Genomic DNA, 25,280 nt, shown 5'->3' with positions numbered 1-25,280 from the left:
AGTAAGCAGAAGCTATCCCAGTCTTATTTACTCTAGTTGGCAACTTCCCTTAGAAGAGACTTAAATTCAGCAGCATACAGGCCAGCAGAGCTTTTTACTCTGCCCATAACTGCCAGAGCTGGAGCCAGCAGCTGCTGCAAAATTAGCTGGAAGAGAGCTGGTCTGAACATGCGAGGACAAGAAAGGGGAACAGCCTACTGGTTAACATCTATAGAAGAGCTTGGAAGCCACTGACACGGACTAATTGCTTACTGCAGAGTGAATTTCCCACTCTGTAAGCTCATTTGATATAAACTTCCTAGTTACATCCAAAACCCTTCCTGCAGGACTGATGTTAGTACATAAACTGCTTAGCCAAGCCCTGTTCAGTGCTCTGGGAAACACTCTGGGGAACCGGGATGCAAGAGAAAGGAATAGATAACTTGAGCATCGTCTTCAATGTGCCTGACTAGAAAAAAACATCTGCTTGACATTTGGGCTCTGCTATCCACCATTTATTCCTGAAATTACTGTGTCTTCCCCATTTCTCGATTTGCCTTTTTCTTCCCTAATGCAACCCTGTGAACATTGCCTTCAGCACAACATTCACCTTTGGCACATGCCCATGTCATCCTGCTCTGATGCACTCGCTGTGCAGCTCAGTGGGATAGAGCTGCTCCTCCCTGCAGCATGGGCTTCAAAGGGGCTCAGGAGGCTACCAGGCCTCCAGCCTCTTCCATCGTGGCCTTGTTCTGATGTAGGTTACACAGAACCCACGCAGCCAGGTCACGCTGTACCTACACTGTTAGCTTACGCTTGTATTTCGCGTCATGAAAGCTTCAACAAGAACTCATGTCTTGCAGCTGGAATAGCTGGTGCCAAACCACTTGCCCCCTGGAATGACATTTTAAGTTACTCAGATCAAATGGCAGCATGACTAAGCATGCTGAGAAAATATTAAATCTTCACCTGGTTTCTTGACAAGCACTGGTAAATACATCATTTCCATCTTTTCCATCTCCTAGTTTACTCCTTTTGTCAGCAACAGTGACAAAAAAAGGTTCTAATTAGACAGAGCTGATCAGGTGGAATGGCACACTGTTGATGATCAAGAAGTCACTAACTTCTCTAAAAACAGGTTGGCTATTTTTCTCATGGAAGCGGGAGATTTATCAATAGACAAAAGGATGCAAAATCCAACAGGAAAGGTATAATTACACATCAGGACTATACGCTTTATTATGACACAAATCTAAAAGGATTAGTGGGTGGTAAAAGGTCTTCTGGAGGGGTGAACAAATGATGTTACTCATAAAGGAAGAACTGCACCAGTACAAAAATAGAATTAGGAAGAATGTTGTATGCATAAATGAGATTTTGTTACTTTTGGTGGGTAGGACTCATTTTTTTGTTTTGGTAGATTTGTTTGTGTGTATTTTTCTGTTTTTGTTTTTAAGGCAAAAGACTGGTTAAAAAGTCTAGTAACTCAAATAAACGAGTTATTACATATATGACAACTGATTAATTCCACTACTTTTGTTTTTCTCAAACATTTTGATTTAACTACCAGCAATGAAGATTCCAAATACAATTTTCAGCAACAGAAACAAAATAAACCTGCCAAGCAGCACTTAACGTACAATATTTTATTGCAAGTCAACACATAAGAATAGCCCATTCATTTCAACACAAAAGTTATCTTCCACTGTTTGGAGGCTTAAAACCTAAATGAGTTGCTTTAAGCTGAAGCACAGAATTAACTCTTAAAATATCTGTGCATTTGATGATAACCTCAAAGTTCTAAACAGAAAGCAGAGCTTGTCCTACATTACTAAAATGCTTAGAAGAATTTCACTTGTATGATCTCATTCACAAGTGAAGCAGCTTATATTCAGGATCTGATAAATAAAATGCAACATTGGTATTTTGTGTATTAGTGGAAAAAAGTTGCAACTTCACCTATAATCATTCACTTCCAGTGAAATTCCATGGTCTGCATAAAAGCACAGTTCCTTAACGTTTCATAAGAGCTCTTGTAAGAGCAACAGGACAAATAACGCAATGCCTCCTACATCTGACCTTCTCAGCATCACACACCCTGGTGCATTACTGCACTGACAGTTCTCACTGTCCTTACTACACTCTACTGTGATAACACACATGCAGATAATTAACTGTAAAATTTCCAGTGTCTCGTCACCTGGATGTGTCAATCCAACCCTTACAGTTTTCCTACAAGATTCAGTGCAAGCAAACTGTAAACTTGGAAAGACGCTGTTTAGACAGAAAGTAAAGTTCACGGGGGTATGCCACTGCAGGGCTACGTTAAGAGACTTAAAACATACACAGAAGGAGCAGAGTTACAAGGAAAACTTTGCAGGTAACTGACAGAAACGCAGGAAAAGAATGGATTACTGTAGAGGAAGTCACAAGGAGGTCAGCAGAAAATACACTGTAAATTAAGGCTCAGAAATCCTATTTCTGAGCATAGTAGTAACAAAAAGCAAAGAAATTTTAGTTCTGGAGATATTTCATGTTTCACTGCTCTGAAGAATCCAACTCACCCGAGTATGCCCAGTAAGGATCCCCCGAAGCCTTTCGCCTCCGTATCTGCACAGAACTACCATGTCTGTTTTCATGCAGAGAGCCAACATAACCTTCGGTCAGAGCTGGGAAGAGAAAAGTAGGAATCGTTAGGAAAGTGGTCTTTACTCCCAGGAAGTTTACATTGCAAAGCTTAAATCTTCGCTGAGCAGAAACTACAAAGTTGGCACCGCTTAAAGAAAATTAGCGGTGTGCTCCTCATCCATGGAGGCCCAATGCTCAAAGATGATTCAGAGAAGGTAGGACTCACCAATGCCTTTATTCTTATCTAGCACGTACCAGTCTAACTTCAGTACTATCCATAAGGATATTCTGATATACACAAGTAAACAAAAGGCAAGATGTGACTGATTTTCCTCTGACTTCAAGATGGCCATTCGGAAAACAAGCTAACAAACTAGTAAACCTACACAGAAATGACCAAGATCCTTGAAAGACTATAAATGGAGAAGCACGTTATCCTTACTATCACAACTTTGTTTTAATTCATTTAGAACAGCCTCATTCAGGAGGGAACAAATCTCTACATATAGCCTGCAGACCTGAGCCCACAGCACACGGGGTAACAGCCTGAACACGAGCAGGGCTCCAGAAACATCGCCTCACAGGATTCATCCAAGCAAAGCAGACACACAGTGCTGCCTTCCAGCCAGAGCAACGCTGCGTGTGTCAGATGAATATCCAGCATGCAACACCAACGCCTTCTGACATAAAAGGGAGAGGCCAGCAAAGAAGGAATCCTTGTAAAACTTCACAAGCTAGAAGGAATTAAATTTAGCAACCAAAACATAAAGAACACATCCTACACTGAAACCCAATAATTTTTCTTGTGAAGAAATATGTAACTTTCACAAGGAAGTGCTTTGTTGTTGTTGTTGTTGTTGTTGTTTTTTTTTTGGGGGGGGGGGGGGAAATGGGGGTAAGGGTGGGTGGTAAGGAAGGTTCGCATGCAAGTTTTATTCAGTATTTCTGTACATCTCACGGAACCCAGTGGGAGGTGCGTGACTACACAAATATCAATAACAAATCTACAATAAATTCAATCTTTCTCCAACATCACAACTGGAAATTCCCATGCTCTAATAAATACACCACCAAATAAACCCATATGCAAAATGTGAATAACAGGCACATGCTACATGACTCAATGGCAATTTAAGTCCAACTGATCATTTATTTGATCAGTAACTAGTTTAATTATTGAAAGCAAAACTTTAGAAAACTGCCCAAAGCATCTCTACCCACATACAGTCACCAAGCTTCAGATTCCCATCTGCTCCCAGGCCAACTACAGCTGGTAGCAGACCTTTACCGAATGTCAACCCTGAGATCTCCAGAACTTTGCAGATGCTTCTGGTTATCACACCCTTTGGTGCCACAGCAGCAGAGAACAAACTGCAGCCAACAGGTACTACATAGACAACCTGCAATCTTCAGCAAGGGTCGTGCATTCCTGCAGGTTTTGGAATGCTGAAATGGTAAGAAAAGCCATGCAATCCCAGGAAAGGCACTGCAGGTCTGCTCTCATCAATTTCTTCCCTTGTGTGAACAAAGGCACTAATTGTGCCATTTATTACGAGTCTCTGATTTGAATGAGTTTTCCAAATTTCTTGGCAACTTTCCAAATGCTAATTCACTCCAGGCTGAACTAGAAACACTGGAACATGCACTATGAGGGTTTGTAGGCAGCTCTACACCACACACCTTATTTTCTCTTCTGATTTACCCCAATATGCCTACCTGGTTGGGAGGCAACAGACATTTGCATCAACTGGAAGGAACAGATGAGAGATACAGAGACCCAAACTGTTTTGGCAAAACGAACAAACAAGCAAACACCACAGACCATGAACAGCTAAGGAATGGAACACAGAACTAACCCGGGAGAGTGGCTGGAAAGGCTATCAGGAAAAACTAGCCCCATTACTCAAGAAGAGAAAAATCTTGTATCCTGGAAAAAATATCTTAAGTCCCTCTTTACTACTAAAAGAGAGAAGCAACTCTTCCCTGAGCATCCTCTACACAGAGGGAGCACATAATTGTGGGTTCATCCCCCATTCCCCCTGCAAAAGCTATGATTCCTGCAGGTAGGAGGACGATATCACCCTGCCACCTCCAAGGAGGAAGCTGCTCTTGTGGCTCTGTCTCAGTGAGCCCTGCTGTGTGCTTTGCCATCCAAAGAAAGGAACTCATTCAAATCATCTGTATGTGTTGAAAGGAGAAAGGCTTTGAGTCAGTGCAAAGCATCCAAAACTGTGAAGCCCTTTGTAATCCTGGCTTGCACTGTCAAAGAGCCATACGTCAACCATGGAACAAGCTATGAATCATACTGTTGATCTGCAGTATTTTCTGTGCAGAAAATTAAATTATGCAAATCCAGGCTTTTATGAATGCCTTACTTCAATGTGAAATTGAACATTTGCTTTAGTCAGCATTATATTTACACAATTAAAAACCTGATATTCTAGTAAATACATGCATTTTCAGTTTTCTGTATGTATACAATAGATTTGTACATTTATCTACACTCATAAATAGTGAAGGGTCATGTTATACACAGGTTTAATTATACCAAAGCACAAAGCAAAAGGACAGCTCAAGCACTTGTCAAGAGAACTGTACGTGAGAACTTGCTGGTTGTGCTGCTAAACATCTTCTGCAGGACTGAACATGAAACAAACTGGATCACACTGTTCTAAATAAAGCCCTGCAACGATGGTAGGCAGCCCAATGGTAATGACAACAGTCTCCTAATAGACGTGCAGTAATTCAGCAGCCATTAGCCATGTAGAGAAGATAGAGGTCGACTGGATAACTGCAGAAACTCTAAGAAAAGGATGACAGGTGAAGACCCTGGCCATGCAGTGAATTGGGAAGGTAATGGTGTCTTTGACATAGAAAACGCAATGTTCTCCTCCCAGCTCCTCAGCCTGCCTGCAGTATGGCCATGTACCCTGCACAGGGCGATGTGAGCAAGGAGAAAACACTGCAGGAACAAGCAGCTATTGTTGGCAATATCTCACGCTGATAAGGCTATCAGGAAAAGGCAGGCTCAATCTTGAGGAGCTTTTGTTGTTTGCTATCAGCTGGGGTCAGGGGATTTGGAGGTGTGAGGTATACAACACAGCATGCAGGAGATTTTCAGATTCACCTGTTGTGGAAAAACTGAAAATACATTTGCCTGAACCCCAACTTGCCCTTCATTTCTACCTTAAACAGCCAAAAGCTTGGAAGAGAAGCATCACAATCAAATTATTAAAAAAATGCTTTTTTACATGTCAGACATTTTACTTTTTCCAGGTTTCGGGGGGTAACCAGGAATGGACCTTTTGATCAAGGCAACCCAATGACACCAGTGAAAAGGTAACAGGCATTCAAGCACTGCTGAATCTTCCTCTTTCACTGGAGAAAACATCCAGCTAAAGGTTTTACTCCAGTCATTAGAGTACATGCATTCATTTTTGTGCATCATTCCAATTCTACCCTTTCAGAAGTTATACGTGGAAGTAATTGACAAACTCGACCGATATCTTTTGCTTGTATAATATGAGAACAAGTACTAGAAAAAGTACTTAAGAGTTAAGTTATTAATGCTCCTCACTGCGGGTTTCCATGAGACTTTCTCAGCTGGGAGACAGTTAACAGCTCAGGAACAGAGCAGCCAAGTGATTTCCTGCTCCACTCTCACAGAACTGGAGACTGGAGAACAGCCAGCAATTAGATGGGCTGGTCCAGCACGGAGCAAACACAAGGAGTCTCTGATCTTCTGGGAACCCTGCAAAAGTGGGGGAAGTGGAAATCGGGACAATAGGAGGGGAGGAACATGCTGTTGGAAGACTCAAAATGGAGCATCTAAACTAGACGGATGGGGAGGGGAGAGAAATACACAGCAGGAGACAGGAGGAAAAAGGAGAGCAGGAGACCTTACCCTGCAAGGTTTGATTTGATACAACGTGCCAGTGCTGCGGGCAGAGGAGCAGGGAATGCCATAATATATGGTCTGAGACTTGCAAATATACAGTTAAAAAAAAAAAAAGGGGGACCAATCTGACGCTCAGATACACAAGCGTGAAATTAAATCCCAAGCAAGTCCTCTGGCTGCTGGTGCAGCGCCGGTGCCCATGGCGTGTGACACCTGCCGTCGGTGCGGCTGCGCGGGTGCCATCGCAGTGACTTCTGCAGGGAACAGGGGATCCTTCACAGCTAGCATGGAGAAATCTCTTGCACACAGTTTCATATAATTTTTATCGGTACTCAACGCTACACGATTTTAGATGATGTGCTAAATTAATCAAGCCCTACTGCATATCTGCAGACAGCAAAGCAATGCGATGCTGGGACATTCCTTAGCATTCTGATCAGCTTCCCATTCGCACTGTCTCAATATATTAAGTTTCCAATAAAAATTATTTGATAAGTGCCCTCAAAGGCATGGTTAGGTAATTCCTGCTTGAATACCTTACTGGTATTCATAGTTCACATGAACACACAAAATTTTATCCCCAATCTACCTTAAATATAAAGCTATTATGCTATTCACAGAGATTATACCCTGGGCATTAGTGTTTAAAAGGTATCAAGCCACGGGCTGTGTAAGAAAAACTCTTTTTAAGATCAATACTTCATTTCTGAATGGCAAAATCATTAGTTACAACAGTAGTTTAACAAGAGAGTGTACCAGACTCAGATTCATTTAAGCCTTCTCTGAAGGGTTGCACCCAAATTTGTTTTCAGCTGCTCTGATTACAGCAGTGCAGAGTCAATGGCACACGCACAGCCCACCCAGCTCACGCTCTGGCTGTGGGCTACCCTGCAGCTGAGTCTGCCATAGCCCACGTCCATGATGGGGACACTTGGAGTGATGTGCTTCAACCTGGTCCTACTGCTGGAAAACTGGCATGTCTTTGGAGAAGGAGATTTGGAATCTGGAGAGCTGTTAACTCCTGAAAACTCTTCAGATGGGAAGGAAAAGTGTTGGTGGCATTTAGGCAAAAAGCACTAAATAGTAAGGAATGCCAGCAATTAGTTCCTTATCAACTTGATTCTTATGAAAGAAACTTGTTCAAAAAACAAGAAAACACCATTTTTGGGTTTTTTTTTATTGTTGTTGATTAGTTGTTGTTTTGTTGGTTTTCTTTTTTCTTGAAGACACCACAATGATGTGTTTTAAAAGGGATGGAAGCACAGGAACATTACCTTAAGGGCTTTTATATCATCTCTGATATGGAGTTTAAGAGATCAGTGAGCCAAGACACTTGGCCATCTGCAGACATAAAGCTTCAGGCAAACCTCACGGGGGGAGGAAAAAAAAGGCAAAATGCACAGCAGTAAAGGTGCTCTTAACAGCAGTGTGATAAAGAGAGGCAGGTAAGGTGAAGGTGCTGCAATGCCACACATTAACACGTGCACTGCTGACAATGGCTAAGGCTACTTGGCAGTTTCTTTAAATTATTGTTGTGAAGAGAGGCAGAAGAGGAAAAGATGGGGGAAAAATAATTGATAGGAAAAACATCTATAATAAGAAACTTTTTTTTTTTTTAATAAAATAAAATAATGGTCAGATTCACTTGCCTGGGCTTAGCGTAAAACTTGCTAAACAAAACTAGGCTATTTGCCTCATATTTTACCACTCTTTACAGAGAATTAATCTGTACATAATTCAGGCACTAATCCATTTTGATAGCGTCTTACTTTTAAAAGACTCTTCCGGCCTGGTTTCCCACATTTTAGGGTGATTACATCTTGCCAAAAAGATGGAAGTTAAAACAGCATATGGTGGTCAGACAGCATCAAATTATGTTCTGAATGAGACTTCTTCCTTTGATTCTGATGCAGAGATTTCTTCTGATTATCAGATAAAAGATACGGTTCATTCTCCCATGAATGCATACACAATCTTCACAAACAGCTTTCCATTAATGAAATACGGGAGCTACAACCACGAGTTTCTCATGTCTAAGTGAAACAACAGACATCCTAACGCTGCATCTGCCAAGCAGTGTATATGCCTTTCCCAGATGACAGCCACCCTTAACTCCTATGTGAGCACAAGCTACAGGCCTATTCTCAAAAGCAACGTGGGACTTCTCACACCACTCATTCTGTTGTTCATGCACCAATACATGTGGGAACAACACAAACCTAAAGCAAGAACGTAAATCCAGCCTTTACAGGAAACAGCCAACAACATAAAGATTAAAAATGGTGCAGGGAACACACTGACAAATTGCAGGGATTCAATTAACTACTGAAGTTAAAAGCCCTCATCCCAAACACGAATACAGCAGTCACTAGGTGCATTAAACCTCAGTAGCCAGTGAGTTGTGTAATGCATTTTGTATTACTTCAATGTAACAACGCAGTGTCAGTCCCAAAGCATTATAACTGATGTAGATAACTAAGAGAAAACAGATCTTCAGTGCAGCCTCATGCTGCAAGGGATGGAGTTTAAGGGTGACAGAAAAGTGTCCTGCTTGAGACATCTGAGCCAAAACAGAACAAGATCACACATCACACCAGTGATGCTCACAGAGCCAGCAACTCCCAAGGAAAAGCAAATCCAAGTGTCTCCAGTCATGGCCAGATCTCACAGTCCTTCCTCAGCTTTACAGCAAAGCTCATTAGCAAGGCAGCCAGGCAACTTCAAGTTGCATCACCAGTGCCCCAATAAGAGGGCTCAGAAAAAGAAGCTTGGGAGGCCAGCAAGAGACAGATGCTGCCCACAGATTAGAAAGGGCTTGGGTTGGGATTTTCATGGCATCAGCTGTGTAAGACATGACATGGCGGGTGAACTGGGACCACTGATGGCAACTGGCATCACTGCAGTGCTTGTGCTAGGAGGCGGCAAAGTCAGACAGGCAACCAGCAGTGCCAACAGTCCCATCTCAAGACAAAAACACAGAAGTTAAACCAGCTGCAACATCACCGCTTGCAGAAGGATAGTGCACCATGGCAGTTTCTGCCATCGGTTTTGCAAAGTATTCTCAGTCAAAAAATTCTCAGAATGCAGTACGAGCTCACGTTTACCAATATGTGAGCAATGCATCGGAATAAAGAAACAGTTTGCTACCTCTTCTCCAGAGAAGACACAGAACTGATGAGCAGAAAACACAGCCCGGCTAACTGAGGCAGCTCTGGGATGGGGGGCTGCTCAGGGCACACTGCAAGCAGCACGTGGTGCTGGCAGCTGAGACCCCGGATTTGGAACCAGTCATCCCACATCACTGGGAACTACAACTGTATGAAATCCAAAGTCTCTGTCCTACTGAACTGTCCCTTGACGCTTTCTTGCATGTTGAAATACATTCCATTTCTCTCTAAGACAGATATTTTATGCATCTGAGATACCTTAAAGATGACTAATGGACACTGCAAACTGGACTCCTTTTAAATACTTCTGATTTGGCTAGTCAGACAAAAGTAATTGGGAGCACCTGACAACTTTAACCTAGAAAACTCTTGGCCCACGCATCCCGTACACTTCCTCTGATTTCTGTTAACCATCATTATCTGCATTTCTTAAAAGGAAGAATCCTCATCCTCATTCATTGCCTTGTCATTTATGAATTTTATTCGTAACAAGGCATTAGGCAAACAGAGATAAAACTTCACAGCACAGGCTCACAAGCAAGGCTGACCTGCACAGGTAAGCTGGTGCTCTCTGACTGAATCCCAGCTGATAGCAGGGAGAAGACAGACTCCGTGCTCCTACACCTAGAACATCAGGGTCAGACTGAAGTAGGACAACAAACCCTAAGGTATGAGGGCAAAATAACTGTTCTTCACAAAGTCAGCTCCAGTGACTCCATGCTGCTTCCCCAAAGGCAAGACTGAAGCGAGCTGGAGCCCAGGGCCAGCTCCATGCCCTTGTGCAGAAGGGACACGAGTTCACCAGCACAGGCACACTGAGAACGGGCCAGCTGGGTCTCATTACTTTCAGCACAATTTATCTGGGAAACATGAGCCTTACATATATAATGGTGACCTGTTTGTAGGCTCAATTAACAATGGTTAAAAGGGGGAGGGGGGGGGGGGGGGTGTTGTTTCACTTCTTCCTCTACTGCAAGCACATAAACCTTGAGGGTTTTACAACAGAAAACATGGCAGGAAGCACCTGTCTCGCTCATTCTCCCATAATTAGGGGCTGCAGCACGCACAACATTAGAAGAACAACCTCTGAACAGCAAATAAATGTGACCTTAATGGAGCATTTTGTAGCTTCACTTCCTTGTTTAATGCAGAATGACACCAATTCTCTCATCACTAAAGCTAGTAATGCTCCTAGAAACACACAAACTCATACAATATCACCAGTTTCACCTCTCAGCTCAGGAAACGCAATTTGCTTGTATCCACTGCTGGTATTTGCCTTAGTGCAGCCTTCTGTTTTGAAAACATATCTCCAGAAGTCATACACCAAGAAGCACCTTGACAATCAAAATATCCAAAATAAGCACAGGCATGGTGATGTAGCCCGGGGCTGTGCAATGGGGCTGCCAACTCACCAGGCACACTCATGCTTCCCCGCAGGTAGCCTGCATTTCCATTTCCTCATCATCCCATAAAACCCACAAAGGTGTTACAGTGCAGACAAGCATACATTTAATCATCTCTGCTTTCACTACTCTCCTGACCACTGATACAAGATTACCACTGTAACCCCAGAACACCTCAAATGGCATCCTCTGCCCCTATACCTCCTAGCATTTAAATAAGGGCAATCCTACCAGGTACACAGGATATTAAAAGCCTGCTAGGGCAGACTGTGTCCTTGCATAAGGGGGTGCCAGATTTGTCCTGGTCGAGATCACAGCATGGGCACTGCCAGCAGCCCCCTTCCCAAGGCTGCCCACCAACCCCTCCGCCTCCGGTACAGTGGGAGCAGCGAGCTCAGTGCTCGCTCAGCACACAACATGGGGCACAACTCGTCTCATCCACGCTGGGAAAGGCAAGGCACTTATGAAGCCAACAGAGCTGCTCCCACTGCATGGCTCAAGATCAAACCTGCCCCATTATAAAGTCTTCAGAGACGGGGGCTCTGTCAGCTAATAAAAATCCCTCATTCTTTATACAAAATGATTTTTTTAACCCGTGTCCTTTGGCCCATTTAACAATTTATTGACCGTATGAAATAACGTGAGGCCACATCAATCTCTTCCTGGTTATTTGGTTCAGCTCTCAAATTAATGCAGAAGGTGGAAAGCTCAATAAAGAACTATTTAAGAAAAGAAAGGAGAAATGCTCAAGTCCCACTGTGAGATATCTCCCTCTCAGTTTGCAGTCAGGTCTTACCACCCAGGGCTGTGCAATCTCCTGCAGGAAAGATGGAAGAGCAGAAACAAGCATGTTCCCCTGAATTGAGCAGAAATAATTTTAGATTTGTATCACTCTGCACTGAAACAAATCTGCAGCACTCAGGTAGCCAGATTTAGTGCCTCCAGCATGTGACAGCAATTCCAGCCAGATCCACAGAAATTATTTTAGGATCAAACTTAAACTGAGTCAAGCCAAGCAAACAACCATCCATGTTTATTTGTGTAAAAATGTATTTAATTTGGCTTACGATCGACAAAATAGGGCTGTTGGATGATTTATTTTTTTTAAATAAATCTTTTCACGCTGACAACTTGCATCAGATACGGATTTCATAGCAAAGGGTTTTATCCACATTTATTTCCCGAAGTACAAATCTGAAGTGGAAACTGAGATAAATGGAGACTTTTGTGCTGACTGAGCGAGCTCCTAATCAGGGATATATGCCCCAAAAACAGGACCTGCCATTTTGAGAACTTCCTCATTTCCTGCCAAGGGAGCTGCTTTGTTCAAAGTGAAAAGACTCAACAAATGCTACAGAGCTGATCTGCGAAGCAACTCAAGCATCCATATTTACGTGGCAGTTCACCGTTTGTGTTTCACCCAGACAAGAAGTTTCCTGGACGTCTCCCAGCAGGAAGGTCTGGTGGTGTTTTGTGTGCAAAACTAATTCTCAGTTCCTTGGTCATTTGTCCCCAGAGAACGCAGTAACGATTTCAACACAAAGTGCCAAACTACTGAGAGCAGGACTGCTAAGGCCTTGGCAGCAAGACCAGAAAAGCAGTAACTGTGCTCAGATGAAGCAAATAGGTAAGAATTGCTAGCAATGATGCACACTTTATAATCATACAGAGACAGCACGCAGCACAGCCTGAAAAGGCAAGCGGTCACTTCTTCCCTATGCAGCACCAATACAACCAGCTGGAGGACAATGCAAATGCCATGCTCAGTAAATGTAAGTGATGCTAAATCAAAAGAAAGGTAAGCAAGCAAAAAAATGCCTCAAAAATATTCAATTGCCTGGCAAGCTCAGCGAAATGGGCTGATGTAAGTGAGACATTCTACAGAAGATAGATGTAAGGCAATGCAGTTGGGGAGAAATAGTAATCAGTGCAGGAATGAAGTGAGAGACTGCTGTTTAGAAAGCAGTAATGCAGAGAGACTTGAGCATTAGGGTGGATAATGAATTAGATGAAAGTTCATGCTGCAATACCACTGCAGAAAAAGGCAATTGCTATCCTGGGGCACATGCACAGAGATACTGGAAGCAATAACTCAGATTTAGACAGTCTTTGGCAAGACTGTCACTGCAGTGCCACATGCTGTTTGAGGCCCATTACTCAAAAAAAAAAAAAAAAAAAAAAAAAAAAAAAAAAGCTGCTTTTTTTTTCCCAACCAAAATCTAAAGGCAGTGGGTCAGGGAGGACAGGAAATGAATCACAGCAGCTTCAATACCAACCCTGAGCTCCAGTGCTGGTGCCATGGACAGCCCAGCCAAGGTTGCTCAGCCCCACCTGGCCTTGCCTTGGTTTAGGGCTTGTACCTTATGTCCCACTCCCCACTTTCTTGTCTCATGCAAGAATTTTCATAAGAAGTCTCTTCAGAGATTTCAGAGCACTCAGAACTGTTGATCTTCAGGCAAGAAGTGCTCTCACGGCCACAAGAGTGAAAGAGGAGGTGAAGAGACTGGTAATGAACAAAGGGATGCTTTCACCTTGGGGTGGGCACAGTAGGAACTTGTACATCACCTCTGAACAAAGAGACAGCTTTGAGGGAAGATGCTCAGTTTGCACAAGGTTTGGCACCACCACGTGCTTTGCTTGAGTGGTCAGCAGAGACCACAGCACAAGTGCCACCAGCAGAGGCAAGCAGCATCCCCAGCCACGCCAACACAGAAAGCAGCTCCAGCTGCTGGAGAGCAGCGCTCTCAGCATCCCTTACAGAGCTCTTCCCAAGAAGGCCAAGGCACAGAAGCTCACTGCCTTCCTACACAAGCCAACTCTGCAGCATTCCCTAGCTTCCAGTGTCACTAATCCTATAGTAATTACAAGCATTTAAATTATTAAAATGCACAACAAAAGCACTGTGCCCATGGAACACTACTTCAGTGAGAAGTTCACAGCCTGACAAACATCATTATTTTTAAGGATTTTAAGAACTCTCACAATGACTTCGGCCAAGCTGCAAAGCAAATTTGTTGACTGCTGCAGGTTTCTCACTTCCCAGGCAGGTTGGGTTGGCCATTTAAATTACAACACAATGCTGTGCTTAGTCTCCACTTGACTCAGCCTCAGAATGGTCCTCTCTACCCACAGGAAGCTTAACTACTCAAGAAAGCAGCTCCCCCCAGGTAAGTTAACTCCAAAATGCACGTGCTTCACAGCTGCTATTTCCGTATTTTGTGCTTCTTTTATGCTTTCATTGTGAACTGTAACAATATCTGTTCTTATGTATCTGGTACCGACGTTAAAAACAAATTCATCCTTTTATACAGTGCTTGAAAGATTTCTTTCTGGCAATGTTCTATGTCCCAATTTGTCCACAAAAAGCAGATATTAATATCACAACAGGTATTCAGTCTTACTGTAAACATTTTAAAAATACACTGCAATAAGGAAGTGACTTATTAAATAACCAATGCATTAAACATTGACAGCACATCAGTGCTTGTTCTGTGACAGCATCGGTCCTATTTATTACAGGGATCTGCAAAGCTGCATCTTACCACTACACAGAACTGCCACCAATACTGCACAGACTATCAAAAGTGAGTTTTCCCTGGAAGAAAAACTAAAAAGATTGCTCACCATTAAATACGCTTTTATTGTTATTCTTTTTGACATTCTGCATATAACACAACACTCTTTGCTAGAGAAATCAGACTGTGCCATAAGAAAAACCTCAAGTATTCATCCGTCTTTTTTAACCCTAGAATCTTATTTTGTAAACAAGAAGCTCAAAGCAATCAGTTCCAGTCAGGCTTTTCAGCTTTGGATTTAAATCCTTTCATGACTACTTCAAAAAACACGCATCAAAATTTCAGGGGGAGGGGGTGGGGAATGACAACTCTGGACACTGTAGTTTTCTCTGATGAACAATCTGATGCATGACAAAGAAGCATCTACTTACTCAAGCTACTTGCCAGCTGACAACCAAACCCGGTTTGACCACAGCACTTTAAATAGATACAAAATAAGTTAGCAACGATTAGCAAAATATTATTTGCTGTACGTGATTAGGTTTAAGTCAGCAGGAAAATAAAGAGCAATACTGAAACAAGGCAAAGCCATGTGGCAGCTGATTTTAGCCATTTTAGCCAACGCAGCAGGTACATACAAAGGTATACACAAAGACCACTTTCGCCCCCACAGAGTATATCCCTCATTACTCCACTGCTCTGAAAGAAACTAAAAGATACAAATAAGAGATAAGAAGATAGCTTACACACATCTTCAGCAATACCAAGGAACTGCCAGCAGCTAAGCTTCCAGCTACAGCCATTATCCTTTCAAGATGGATATGAAGAACCACTAGGATTTATGGATACAGGGATCTACCAGGATTTAGCAAGTCCAAAATACTCAAGACCTACAGAAATCCCCGCAAACAACACCACTGGCTAAAGTAAAACACCGACAGAAAGCTGGAGAAACAGCAGCAAGACCCCACAGCTCATCTGGTCTGAAGTCTTCAGAAGTGCCAGCAGCTCACCCCCCTCCCCAGAGGAACAGGAATTCTGGAGGTTTCCTCCATCCCAAGCCCAGCAGGGCAGCCCATGACAAAACATACTGCACATAGGGCCAGGGACAGCCATGCTGTCACCAAGCACTCTTCACAGAACCGGTGGTACTGATTAGCTATCAGTAATCAACTCCTCCAAAATTTAGATAACACCATTAACGCAAAAGACAGAGCAGGAGGCCACCTTTGCAATTTTCAGCCACTCCACTGCAGCAGAGTTGTGTTAAGTGCAGATGAACCAAGCCCCAATTTAATTTAGGGACACTTCATTTGCAAATCTTAAGTGTAAATTTACTGCAGCACACTAAGCAACAAGAAATCAATAACTATTGGCTATTTTCTGTATGGGTAGGGAAAGGAAACAAGGCGCTTCTCAGGTCACTGTATGACAATACATCAAGTTGGGAGGAAAGGAATTCTTGAAAAAGCTCCATTTTCTTAACTGCCACTGAGAGCCAATGCAGCTGAGATTTCTCACTATGCACTACATTCATGCACTTCCAGAGCTGTAGTGAGAAGGTGCTGCACTGTGCCATTCATAAATAAGGGCCCTGTGCTGATGCAAGTTTACTTGCACTATATAAAACCTAAGGAATGGTCAAATTAAGACTCATGCTAATTTGCTTCCTACATATAAAAAAAAAAAGGGAGGGGGGAGGATGGAGAGAGAGAGATGCATTTTTTTAAGCATCTGAATAAATGTTAAATTAAATAGCTTTTAACAAAATCTAAAAACGCATAGCAGTGCCAGGATATTCTAGTAAAAGCTTGGTGCTATCAGAAATTAGACTTCAAAATATATCTACTTTAATTTCCTTTTTAAAAAATGATCATAAAATCCTACGGTTTCCAGACAGCTACGTTAATAATTTCAACTTGGTAAATTATTCTTTTTTAAAAGTTTCTAATAAAGTAGCACTTGCTGCATGTCTTTTAATAAGATTACATTTCTATTTATGATGTTATAATACAATGTATTAAAAACAAAAGAAAGGTTATCACAGGAGGAGCAGAGATGCCTGCCTTCATTTTAAAGTAGATGGAAAGGATTTTCTTTTTAAATTACTATTTCCTTCGCAGCAATATGAGTCCTAGCTTATCCTAGCTACACCACTGAATGAGAAGCAGCAAAGGAAGTTTTAATGCTTTCACATAAACTCAAAGAAAATGCAAAGCTATACCTCAGTAAGCATCAGCAATGCTAAAAAGCCAAGGCTAAAGGCAAAACTCCCGAGTTATTCCTGCTAAAGCAGAGATATAGGATAGAAATAGGGTCCATATTAATAAGGTTCTTATTATTACAGCCATCTGTATACGCCAGACCAAGTGCAGGGCAAGGGAACAAAAAAGTCATCCTCAAATGAATCAAGCCAGCCCAATGAGAAGCAGACTACCTTGCTTGCCCCTCCTGATGCCTCTTCCATCTTGAAGGCTCTCCTGGGATGCAGAGCCAGCAGAGGGAAGGAAGCCTCCTGTACCCATCAGATATTGGAATTCACTTACTGTGATGGATAAAAGCGATGGGAGCACCTTGAATCTTACAGACTGGCAGAAGGCCACAGGATCTGTGTGACTCAGGTGCTCAGCCAGCATTGAGAAGAACATGAAGCAGTCCAAGCAGCACTCCAAAACCCAACCATCCTTCTGCTGAAGAGATTGCTCACTGCTGTGTTCCACTCAACTCACACTTCTCATACAGCAGAATGTCACTCCAACGCTCCCAGCAAGCCACACAGGTTTTCTACCACAACAAAATAAAAGTGCTCTAACATTTTACAGGTCTATTTAAGATACCATAGCTCTTTGCACAGGTGGTCAGCATTGGAAAAACAGATGCAAAGAAGTCATTGCTCAGTATCATCTCCGGGTTATCAGCCAAATCAGGATTAAAAGGCAGGATCAGATCTGAAAGCCAGTGGAGCATTCCATTTGAGTTGTCCTCCCATAGTTGGACACAGTGATCCAGAAGTTCAGGTGGCACCAGCTCAGAAGGTACACCCAGCAATTCAGCCACAGAGGAAACAGAAGTTAGTACAAGAAACAAAGGAGTTTTGGTGGAACAGTCAAAACCTCATGCTGCATGTGCTTGAGTAACACTTTCTTATTAGCATTTCAAGGTATTTGATCTATTGCAAGAAATGACAAAGCCCCTTTTCTCCCACAACAGCTTCCAGTGAAATCTCCTAGCCCAGACTTGAAGCAAATCTGTGTTAGTGACTCAGAGGTAGAAGTACACACACTAAAATCTAAGGACTAAGGAACTGAAGGATGGCCCTTAAGAGGAAAAAAAATTTTAAAAATAATTAACAATACAGCTCCCCAGCTGACAATTGAGAAGAATTCCCAGAATAAAAATGTAAAAGTAAGCTCAGGAAATATTTGGTCACAGTGTATTCTTGTTAAGAATAAAATAAAATAAATCAGTACACCTGACCATGTGGATGACCTCTAAACAGCCACATCTTGGACAGCAGGCCACAACCAGGCTTTAGAACCCAGGGGGGTGTGGGAGAGCAAAAAGAAGAAATGGGTTTTCCAGATAGGTCTTTACTGGGCCTTGACGGTCAACAAATTTATAACAGATGTGCCTCATTCTGAGTGTGGAGAAATGAGTGCTGGTAACTGTTATTGTCAGGACAAATCAATTGGAGCCATATGTCTGCAGCGGCTGACAGCATCATGAAAATCTCAAGTAACACACAGACATTAGGATGCTGCTGAAAATAAGAGCTTTCCCATCGTGTAAAGGGCCTCAGGGAGACGTCTCTCTTCAAGATGGGTTTGTGGGAATTAGCTTATGTATTTTGATTCTTCCTAATGCTTGATTGTACGCGAGACTTTGCCCTCTTACTGACTCCCCAGACAGTACGTTATAATTAACCGAAGGTAAAATACTACAAATTAATCATAGGACACATCTCATTAGGATTCTTATTTTATCTAGATAAAAGAGGAAACTGTCATGACAGAATGGAGAAGTTTCCTAACCTTCTCTGCTATCCCACACTCCCCAAACAAATGCCAGCCATTATTCCCAGTCATGGAACCCAAGAGGAATGCACAACTCACAGCAAAATCATAAACGATAATAAAAAAAAGGAATAAAATGTTAAGATCCCATTCTCATAAACTAAATTCATGTTTTTTAGAGCATTTCCACCTACAGTGCATTTCCTAGATTTTTTTCAGAATTCAAAGCAGTTAGTGGTTAGGAAATAACAGTACCGTAAAGTAGGAATAGAAATAGTGGAACTGATCCACAGCCTATTTTCTTGGCCAGTATTCTAGAGCAAGGCAACGTAACATGCATTACAAGAAACGGAAATAACTAACACTGTCAAGTCAGCAGGGTCTCACGTAGGTTAAAATATAATGTAAGATCAGTGCCGTAATTATCCACACCAAGCAATTTTTTAGTTTATTGACTACGCTGCAGTTCCTGAATTTATGTCTTGGGGCTTAAATTGCAAAATATTATTGCGATGTGGCAGATATTATAATCCAGATATTGGTAGCTGTGCAGGAATGCTTGGTATTTCTCTGAACAGCCAACTTTCTCCAAAACCGCTGCCTTTTTTTCACTAACATCCAGGAGCAAATCTGCCAGAATGCAAGCATGCTTTGCAGGGAAATACATACTGTATGCACACTGATAGAGAAAAAAAACAAGACTCTCAAAGAAGAGCTGGTTTTCAGAACCATAGCTAAGTCACAGACACTGATTTATACTGTGATGAGTAACAACTTCCAAGGTACAAAATCTTCACGTTGCCAGCTTTCCCCTGCTTTCCCCCATTCCCTCTCTACAAAAAGCTTCAAGGCTTCTCCCATTTAAGTCACCATTTCATATTCAGCTCTTGACCTGTCGGCCTCTAACATCAGATGGCTCTGTTACAACATTTGGAAATGAGTGGGGTTGATCTGCACTTGGATGTCTCAGCAGGGAAGCCATGTGTGCTTCCACCCCTGCATCTCTTTAGGACCTCTTCAGCATTGCTTTTGGCAAGTGCAAGGTTCAGCAACACAAACAAGAAATCCTCTTCCTGGGCTCCTCAAGAATAAGAAAGCAGCATGTAGGTTTCAACAGAAAAGCAGAAAACTGTTAGGGTAGGTCTTGGACACAAGGAAGTACGCAACCTGCATCCTTCCTAACATTTCAGCAGGAGGATGAGAAGGCACCAACCAGCCTCCTGCTCTCAAGTTAGTCTGAAACAAAACGCACACAAAAAACGGAGAAAATAAAGCCTAAAAGACTTCAATTAATAATAAAAAAATAAAAATCACAGCTCATCTTTGTTTTCCCTCCTGGAGAATCTCATTTTCCTTCCAAGTAACAGTGCCAGTAGCAGAGAAGATTACCTGTTCCGCCTCACAACCTGAAAACAGAACAGCTACCCAAGAGCCCACAAGGGACAAAAGCACCAAAGTGAGAAGGCCGTAACATTCAGCAGAGGAGCTTGAAAGCAGCTATAAAGATCTGTAAAAAAGAAATCAGTATTTTGCTCTTGACTATTCTCTGCAAGCAAGAAGAACATGCTCACACATCCCCAAGGAAAGCTTGCTGTAGCAATAGGTTTGAATGAATGCTAAATGTATTCTCAGCCTTCCAGATCTCTATCAGGGCAACTGGGACAAAATATACTGCAGTTATTCACCCTATCATTAAGAAGAGATGGGGTCAGAACGCTGCCTGCTGTATGCTGTAAAGCAGTCCTGAAATTTGACACATCTACAGTGGATACCTGACTTCAAAAGTCAGCCTAATAACATGGGAGCAACTGGCAGCATCCTCAGGTCTGTTTCTGCAGGAAGTCAGACCAGAGTTTAAATAATCCCTCAAGCTTTAAGTTGTTTTGTACTAAGATGGCCATGCGGGGGATATATCATGTCTCAATCCTGCCAGGAAAAAAAACAAGGGGGGGGGGGGGGGGGGAGAATAATCAGAACACACTTAAGATATTTCTGAGGAATGAATCCACAAATAAACATTTGGCACAGGGAAAACCCCACATTCACATCAAGAAAAACTCAGCTGCACATCTGCTACAAGAAAGCTTTCCTTTCTGTGGAGGTTTCCACCATTTTTGCTGGGAGCTGCTGACAAAGTTATCTTTCCTCGGTGTTTGTTGACACACAGTTTCAAAGCTTTACTGCTGTATTAATCCTATTTTGTCTTTCAGATAATAAGGATATTGTTGTTACTAAGTGCTATGCTAATTGTTTTCGTCCAGTATTAAAAATGTTCTGTACTGCCTTATTCTAATTAACTTGAGATTATTATTGAAATAATGGTTTTATTATTTTACCACCGGCATTTCACTGCCTACAGCCTTCATTGTACTCAAGCTATTATGACTTAGTAGCAATTGACTAACTACAATTATTCTATTATCCAGCTACTAACATTTAATTGGGTGAGCGCAGAAAATAACTTCCCAGCCACAAGATCTCTGCATTTTGATCTATTAGAATTAACCTTCGATATACAGAATTTTCTATGAACAGAATTCAGACTCGGTTCATTTTTCCTCTTCTCAAGAAAATCCCATGAGGATCAACCATGTAAGCTTCGTTTGGTTTAATTAGGAGCTAAAAAATTTAAAGTATATTATGAGATTTATATTGATGCCCTCCAGCATACATTCTTCATTTCACACTTTATGTAAAATTTCAATAGCCAATGCACTTGCCTCCTCCCCAAGTGAGAACGCACCGCAGGGCAGGACTGTTAAATGTCATTAACATGAACTATTTTTATATTGATTTTTGTTGCTCTATTTCTCCTCCATCCATTTGATGAGTTGCAGAGTTCAGATTTAAGTTTTAATTGAAATACTTGCAAGCCAGCATACCTCACCACACTGCATTTCTGGGTTCAAAAAATCCAAAATCAAAAATCCATCAGGTTTACAGAGCTACATAGGGACCAGCAGCAGCAACATTTGGCTCAGCAGCAATTTGAAGGTGCTTGCTGTTGTTTTTACTGATGGTAAGTAAGTGTATGTATTCTAAGAGGCTCCAAAAGAGACTATGCAGCTCCGTGTGCTCTTACTCCCAGTGGAAAACGTGTTAAGCTACCAGCTGCTTTTTAAATCAAGGAACAAGTGACTGGAATGCTCTGAGACAACTCAATCACCACCAATAAGAGCAGGGCAGGCAGTGGCTGCTGGCTGAAGCACTGGTACAACAAGCGATGTGCACAGAAGTTGCCCAACCAGCAGCACAAATTGGCCAGGGAGATCAGAATAGCAAAACATTTGTGCACTGGCCAGTCTGAGGACATTTCTCAGTCTCTGATCTGAATAGCTGGTTCAGAATCTGGGCACAATGTGCGCTTTTGCTTACAGACTGCTGCAATGTGTAGGGGGAGTAGAAATAAAAAAGTCAGCAAGCAAACAAGTAAGACCAGTAAGACTGAAGGCTAAAGACTGCTACTCTTTGAACTCCTACACCCTCATTTCCTGGTTTTATTGGCATTAAGTTAGGTCATTAACATTTTATCAATATATTATGTGTATATAATGTTACTGAGATTAATGGACACAAGCAGTGCCTTTCTAAAGGCGATCAGAGGTCTGTAATAAGTTATATGCTTGCTCTTCCAACAAGCTGCTCAGAGGGTATGGATGCATGGATTATTAAACAGCTCAACGTTTAACGTGGAAGAATTAAAAGTGTGACTACACTGCAGAAGCAACCTTAAAGGAACAGATATCTTAGCCCAAATTTGTATGCTGCTCCTGACAACTGAAGTTTTGAAACCCAAGTAGTTCAGACTTCAGCATATGCTCTACGTCAATATGTATTGAACTCCAAACCTCTGCTGCAGCTGATTAAGGACAAAGAAAGGACATGATACAATGCTACAGGAATCAAGGCAGTTCCTTTTTGAGCTCCCGAAGAAAGAACATCGCTCATTTTTATTAAGTCTTAAACTTTCTGCTATCTGGCTACCTAACACCAGGTATGTTTACTGCCCTTGTTCCTGGTTTTAAGCTTGAAGTGCCTCGCTCCAATTGCCATTCTGCTCATCTGCTCTCATGAAATGTTCACATTAAGATACATTCAATTACACAGGTTTTATTAGAAGCCCAGACAAGAAAACACTGCCTTCCTCTTCCTCTTCCTCCCCATTGTCTGTCCTGCTGGTATAGGTATACTCCTATGAAGTGTTTTTAAATTTTATCATTAGGTTAATTCACAAACCATTGGGACATCCTGCAGCTTAATATGCTGATGTCAAAGCAGTTAGCTATTAAAATCCCACAGCAGCACTTACGATCTACATTACTGAAGAAAGACACGCTCCTATCTCCAGGTTAGCATCCAAGCTCCACCACAAAGGAAGGCAAAGCTCCACTCACTGTCAGGCAGAGCAGAAGGAATCTCACAGCACACTATAACAGGTATCAGCATGAAAACCTCACAGACTCTTCTCCTTTGACCACAGTAGACAACCACAGAGACATTTTAACTCAAAATCACAGGGAAGGAGACCCACTATGCTATTTTTATGCTGTATTTACTTTGCATACGGGTCCAGGGCTGCAGTAAGTGGTGATTTTTCCCCACTGCCACAGTACTTGGGGACAGAAAGGATGAAGAGACTCTGGAGCCTCACAGAGAGCTGTTAAATCAAGGTTTCCTCAATACTCAGAGGCATTTTGCCCAGGGCAACCTGCGTCACTCCTCAGAAGCCCAGCTCATGCACACTAAGGAAAGATGCTGATCCCATTTTCTTATGGCATTCAACAGTTAGGCAGCTCTGCGCAGCCACTTCTAAAGCTATCTCATCACTGTCAAACTTGTCTCCAACTTTGCCAGCTAACTTATTCACATTTTTCATCCACTGCTATGTACTACTACATGAGCAGGCAAGGAGAAGGAAGAACTCTCAGGCTAAATCTGTTGCATGGAAGATAAATCAGTACACTTTCCTCCTCATCCCCCAATACTCCACCACTGTTCTGACTCACAAGCTGCAATCCATACAATGAGTCACATCAGATAACAGAAGTTCCCAGGCTGACTCAGCTATTTTGGAAGAGGTACTTCCCCCTCAGTTTTATTTTAAAGGCTGCTTTAAAATAGAAGTTCTATTTTTTAAACTTAGGATTACCATAGAGGTTCTGAGAACACATTAACCACAGAATTGCTCGATTGTACCAAGGATACAACCTAACTCATATCACCACCATTCTCACTACCTCAAGGCAACTTTTCTTCCTACAAAGCATTGTGAAATACCAAAGTGGGTTTTAAAAGCCTGCTGGGAAGCCTTTCCTGTATCGTAAGAAGGAACCTCAAAAACACTATCCGATATCATGTTGATTTGAATAGATCTACACAGGGTGCTGCAGCAGCCAGCATGGTAACCTTGCCATCACCGTGACTCTCTGGTGATCTGTAGGTACTTCTCCCTTCCTTGGTTTCTGCAAGAACATAACTACTGCCCCTCATCACTCAGTTATGCATCCATGTAGTGGAGGGCTCATCACCAGCACCTGAACCCACAGCATAAATAGATTATTTTTCTGCCTTGTCCATCATAACCCCTAGATTTCTTGCTATGAAAGGACAAGGAATAAGCAGAGGTAATCATTCAGTGACAGTGCAACGTATCTCCACTGTGATCATAATGACATAGCATCTAAATCTGTTCATCACTTCATAGGTGCATTAAAAATATGCACAGATGTGTCTTTCACACCACTACTAGCAAAATACTCCCCCTGTATTTGCTACATTACAAAATGATACCAATTTGCATTTGTATTTTGATTACATCTGACAGAATTCTATCACATTCAGCAATTTGCAATGAATGAAATCTGACACCATCAAAGTGGAAGCTCTGCCATTGACTCCAACAAGGGTGCAGTTTCATCTTAAGTGCCCTGATGAGCAGAGCTCTGAAAAAAATAGGGGACCACAGCCCTTCTGAACCACACAATTGTGAATCAGAATAATCCTGCAGAAATCTACAGATTTATACCAATAAGAGTGGAATTCCCCAAACCACTGTTACACTTCCGATAAAGCTTATTGCATTGCAGCTGAACAGTATTTCATTGCTATGACTTCTTATTATGTGAAATGCCATAGACTCTAAGTGCAGCTGGGGGTTCCTTTCATACCTTCAGCCCCTCTGCATCTACCAATTTTCAAAGATCTTGGAGGATGTTGCATAAGATGCAGTTGAGTAAATGGGGGAGGGCAACATCAGAGTTTTTTTATTAACTAAACCTCGTATCCTGAGACCATCAATACACTACAGCCAAGGGCAATGCTGCTCTCCTCATATCTGCCTGCAAAGCTCATTTTTAGAACATATTAGAAGCATGCTACCCTGATGTATCATCAACCACCATGTAGGTCCAACACAGTTTTGAGTAGCTACACAGATCCTCTGGGATCCTGAGTCCAAGGTCAGACAGACTAAGAGCACTTCTGGAACATCCCTGTTTAACTAAGAATTAAAAAAAGATTAAGATGGATAGCCTGCAACTCCTGTATCTCATGCTTCAGTAGAAGAGAAAGTTGACAGGCTTTTTCAGGATTATGTTCTTCAGTAATATGCTGGGATCCCACGAGCTATCAGTTTACCTACCCAGGAGCTGGGATCACATAGTTACCAGCTTGCA

At 42.1% G+C, this 25,280-nt stretch overlaps 1 protein-coding gene across 2 annotated transcripts in view; it reads right to left on the bottom strand.

Moving 5' to 3' along the window:
- The window catches only part of PTPRG (protein tyrosine phosphatase receptor type G), a 429,273-nt gene that overhangs the window by 287,670 nt on the left and 116,323 nt on the right, over nucleotides 1–25,280 (bottom strand). For both annotated transcript variants that reach the window (XM_052678992.1, XM_052678993.1), the window contains one exon: nucleotides 2,544–2,648. In XM_052678992.1, the coding sequence (XP_052534952.1) occupies nucleotides 2,544–2,648 (105 nt within the window). The remainder of the gene's footprint in view (nucleotides 1–2,543; nucleotides 2,649–25,280) is intronic.

This window comes from Tympanuchus pallidicinctus, unplaced genomic scaffold, assembly GCF_026119805.1.
Source record: "Tympanuchus pallidicinctus isolate F22 unplaced genomic scaffold, pur_lepc_1.0 scaffold17, whole genome shotgun sequence".
NCBI classification, from domain to species: Eukaryota; Metazoa; Chordata; class Aves; order Galliformes; family Phasianidae; genus Tympanuchus; species Tympanuchus pallidicinctus.
Note: the sequence above shows the minus strand (reverse complement) of the source record. Positions and strands in the feature narration are given on the sequence as shown.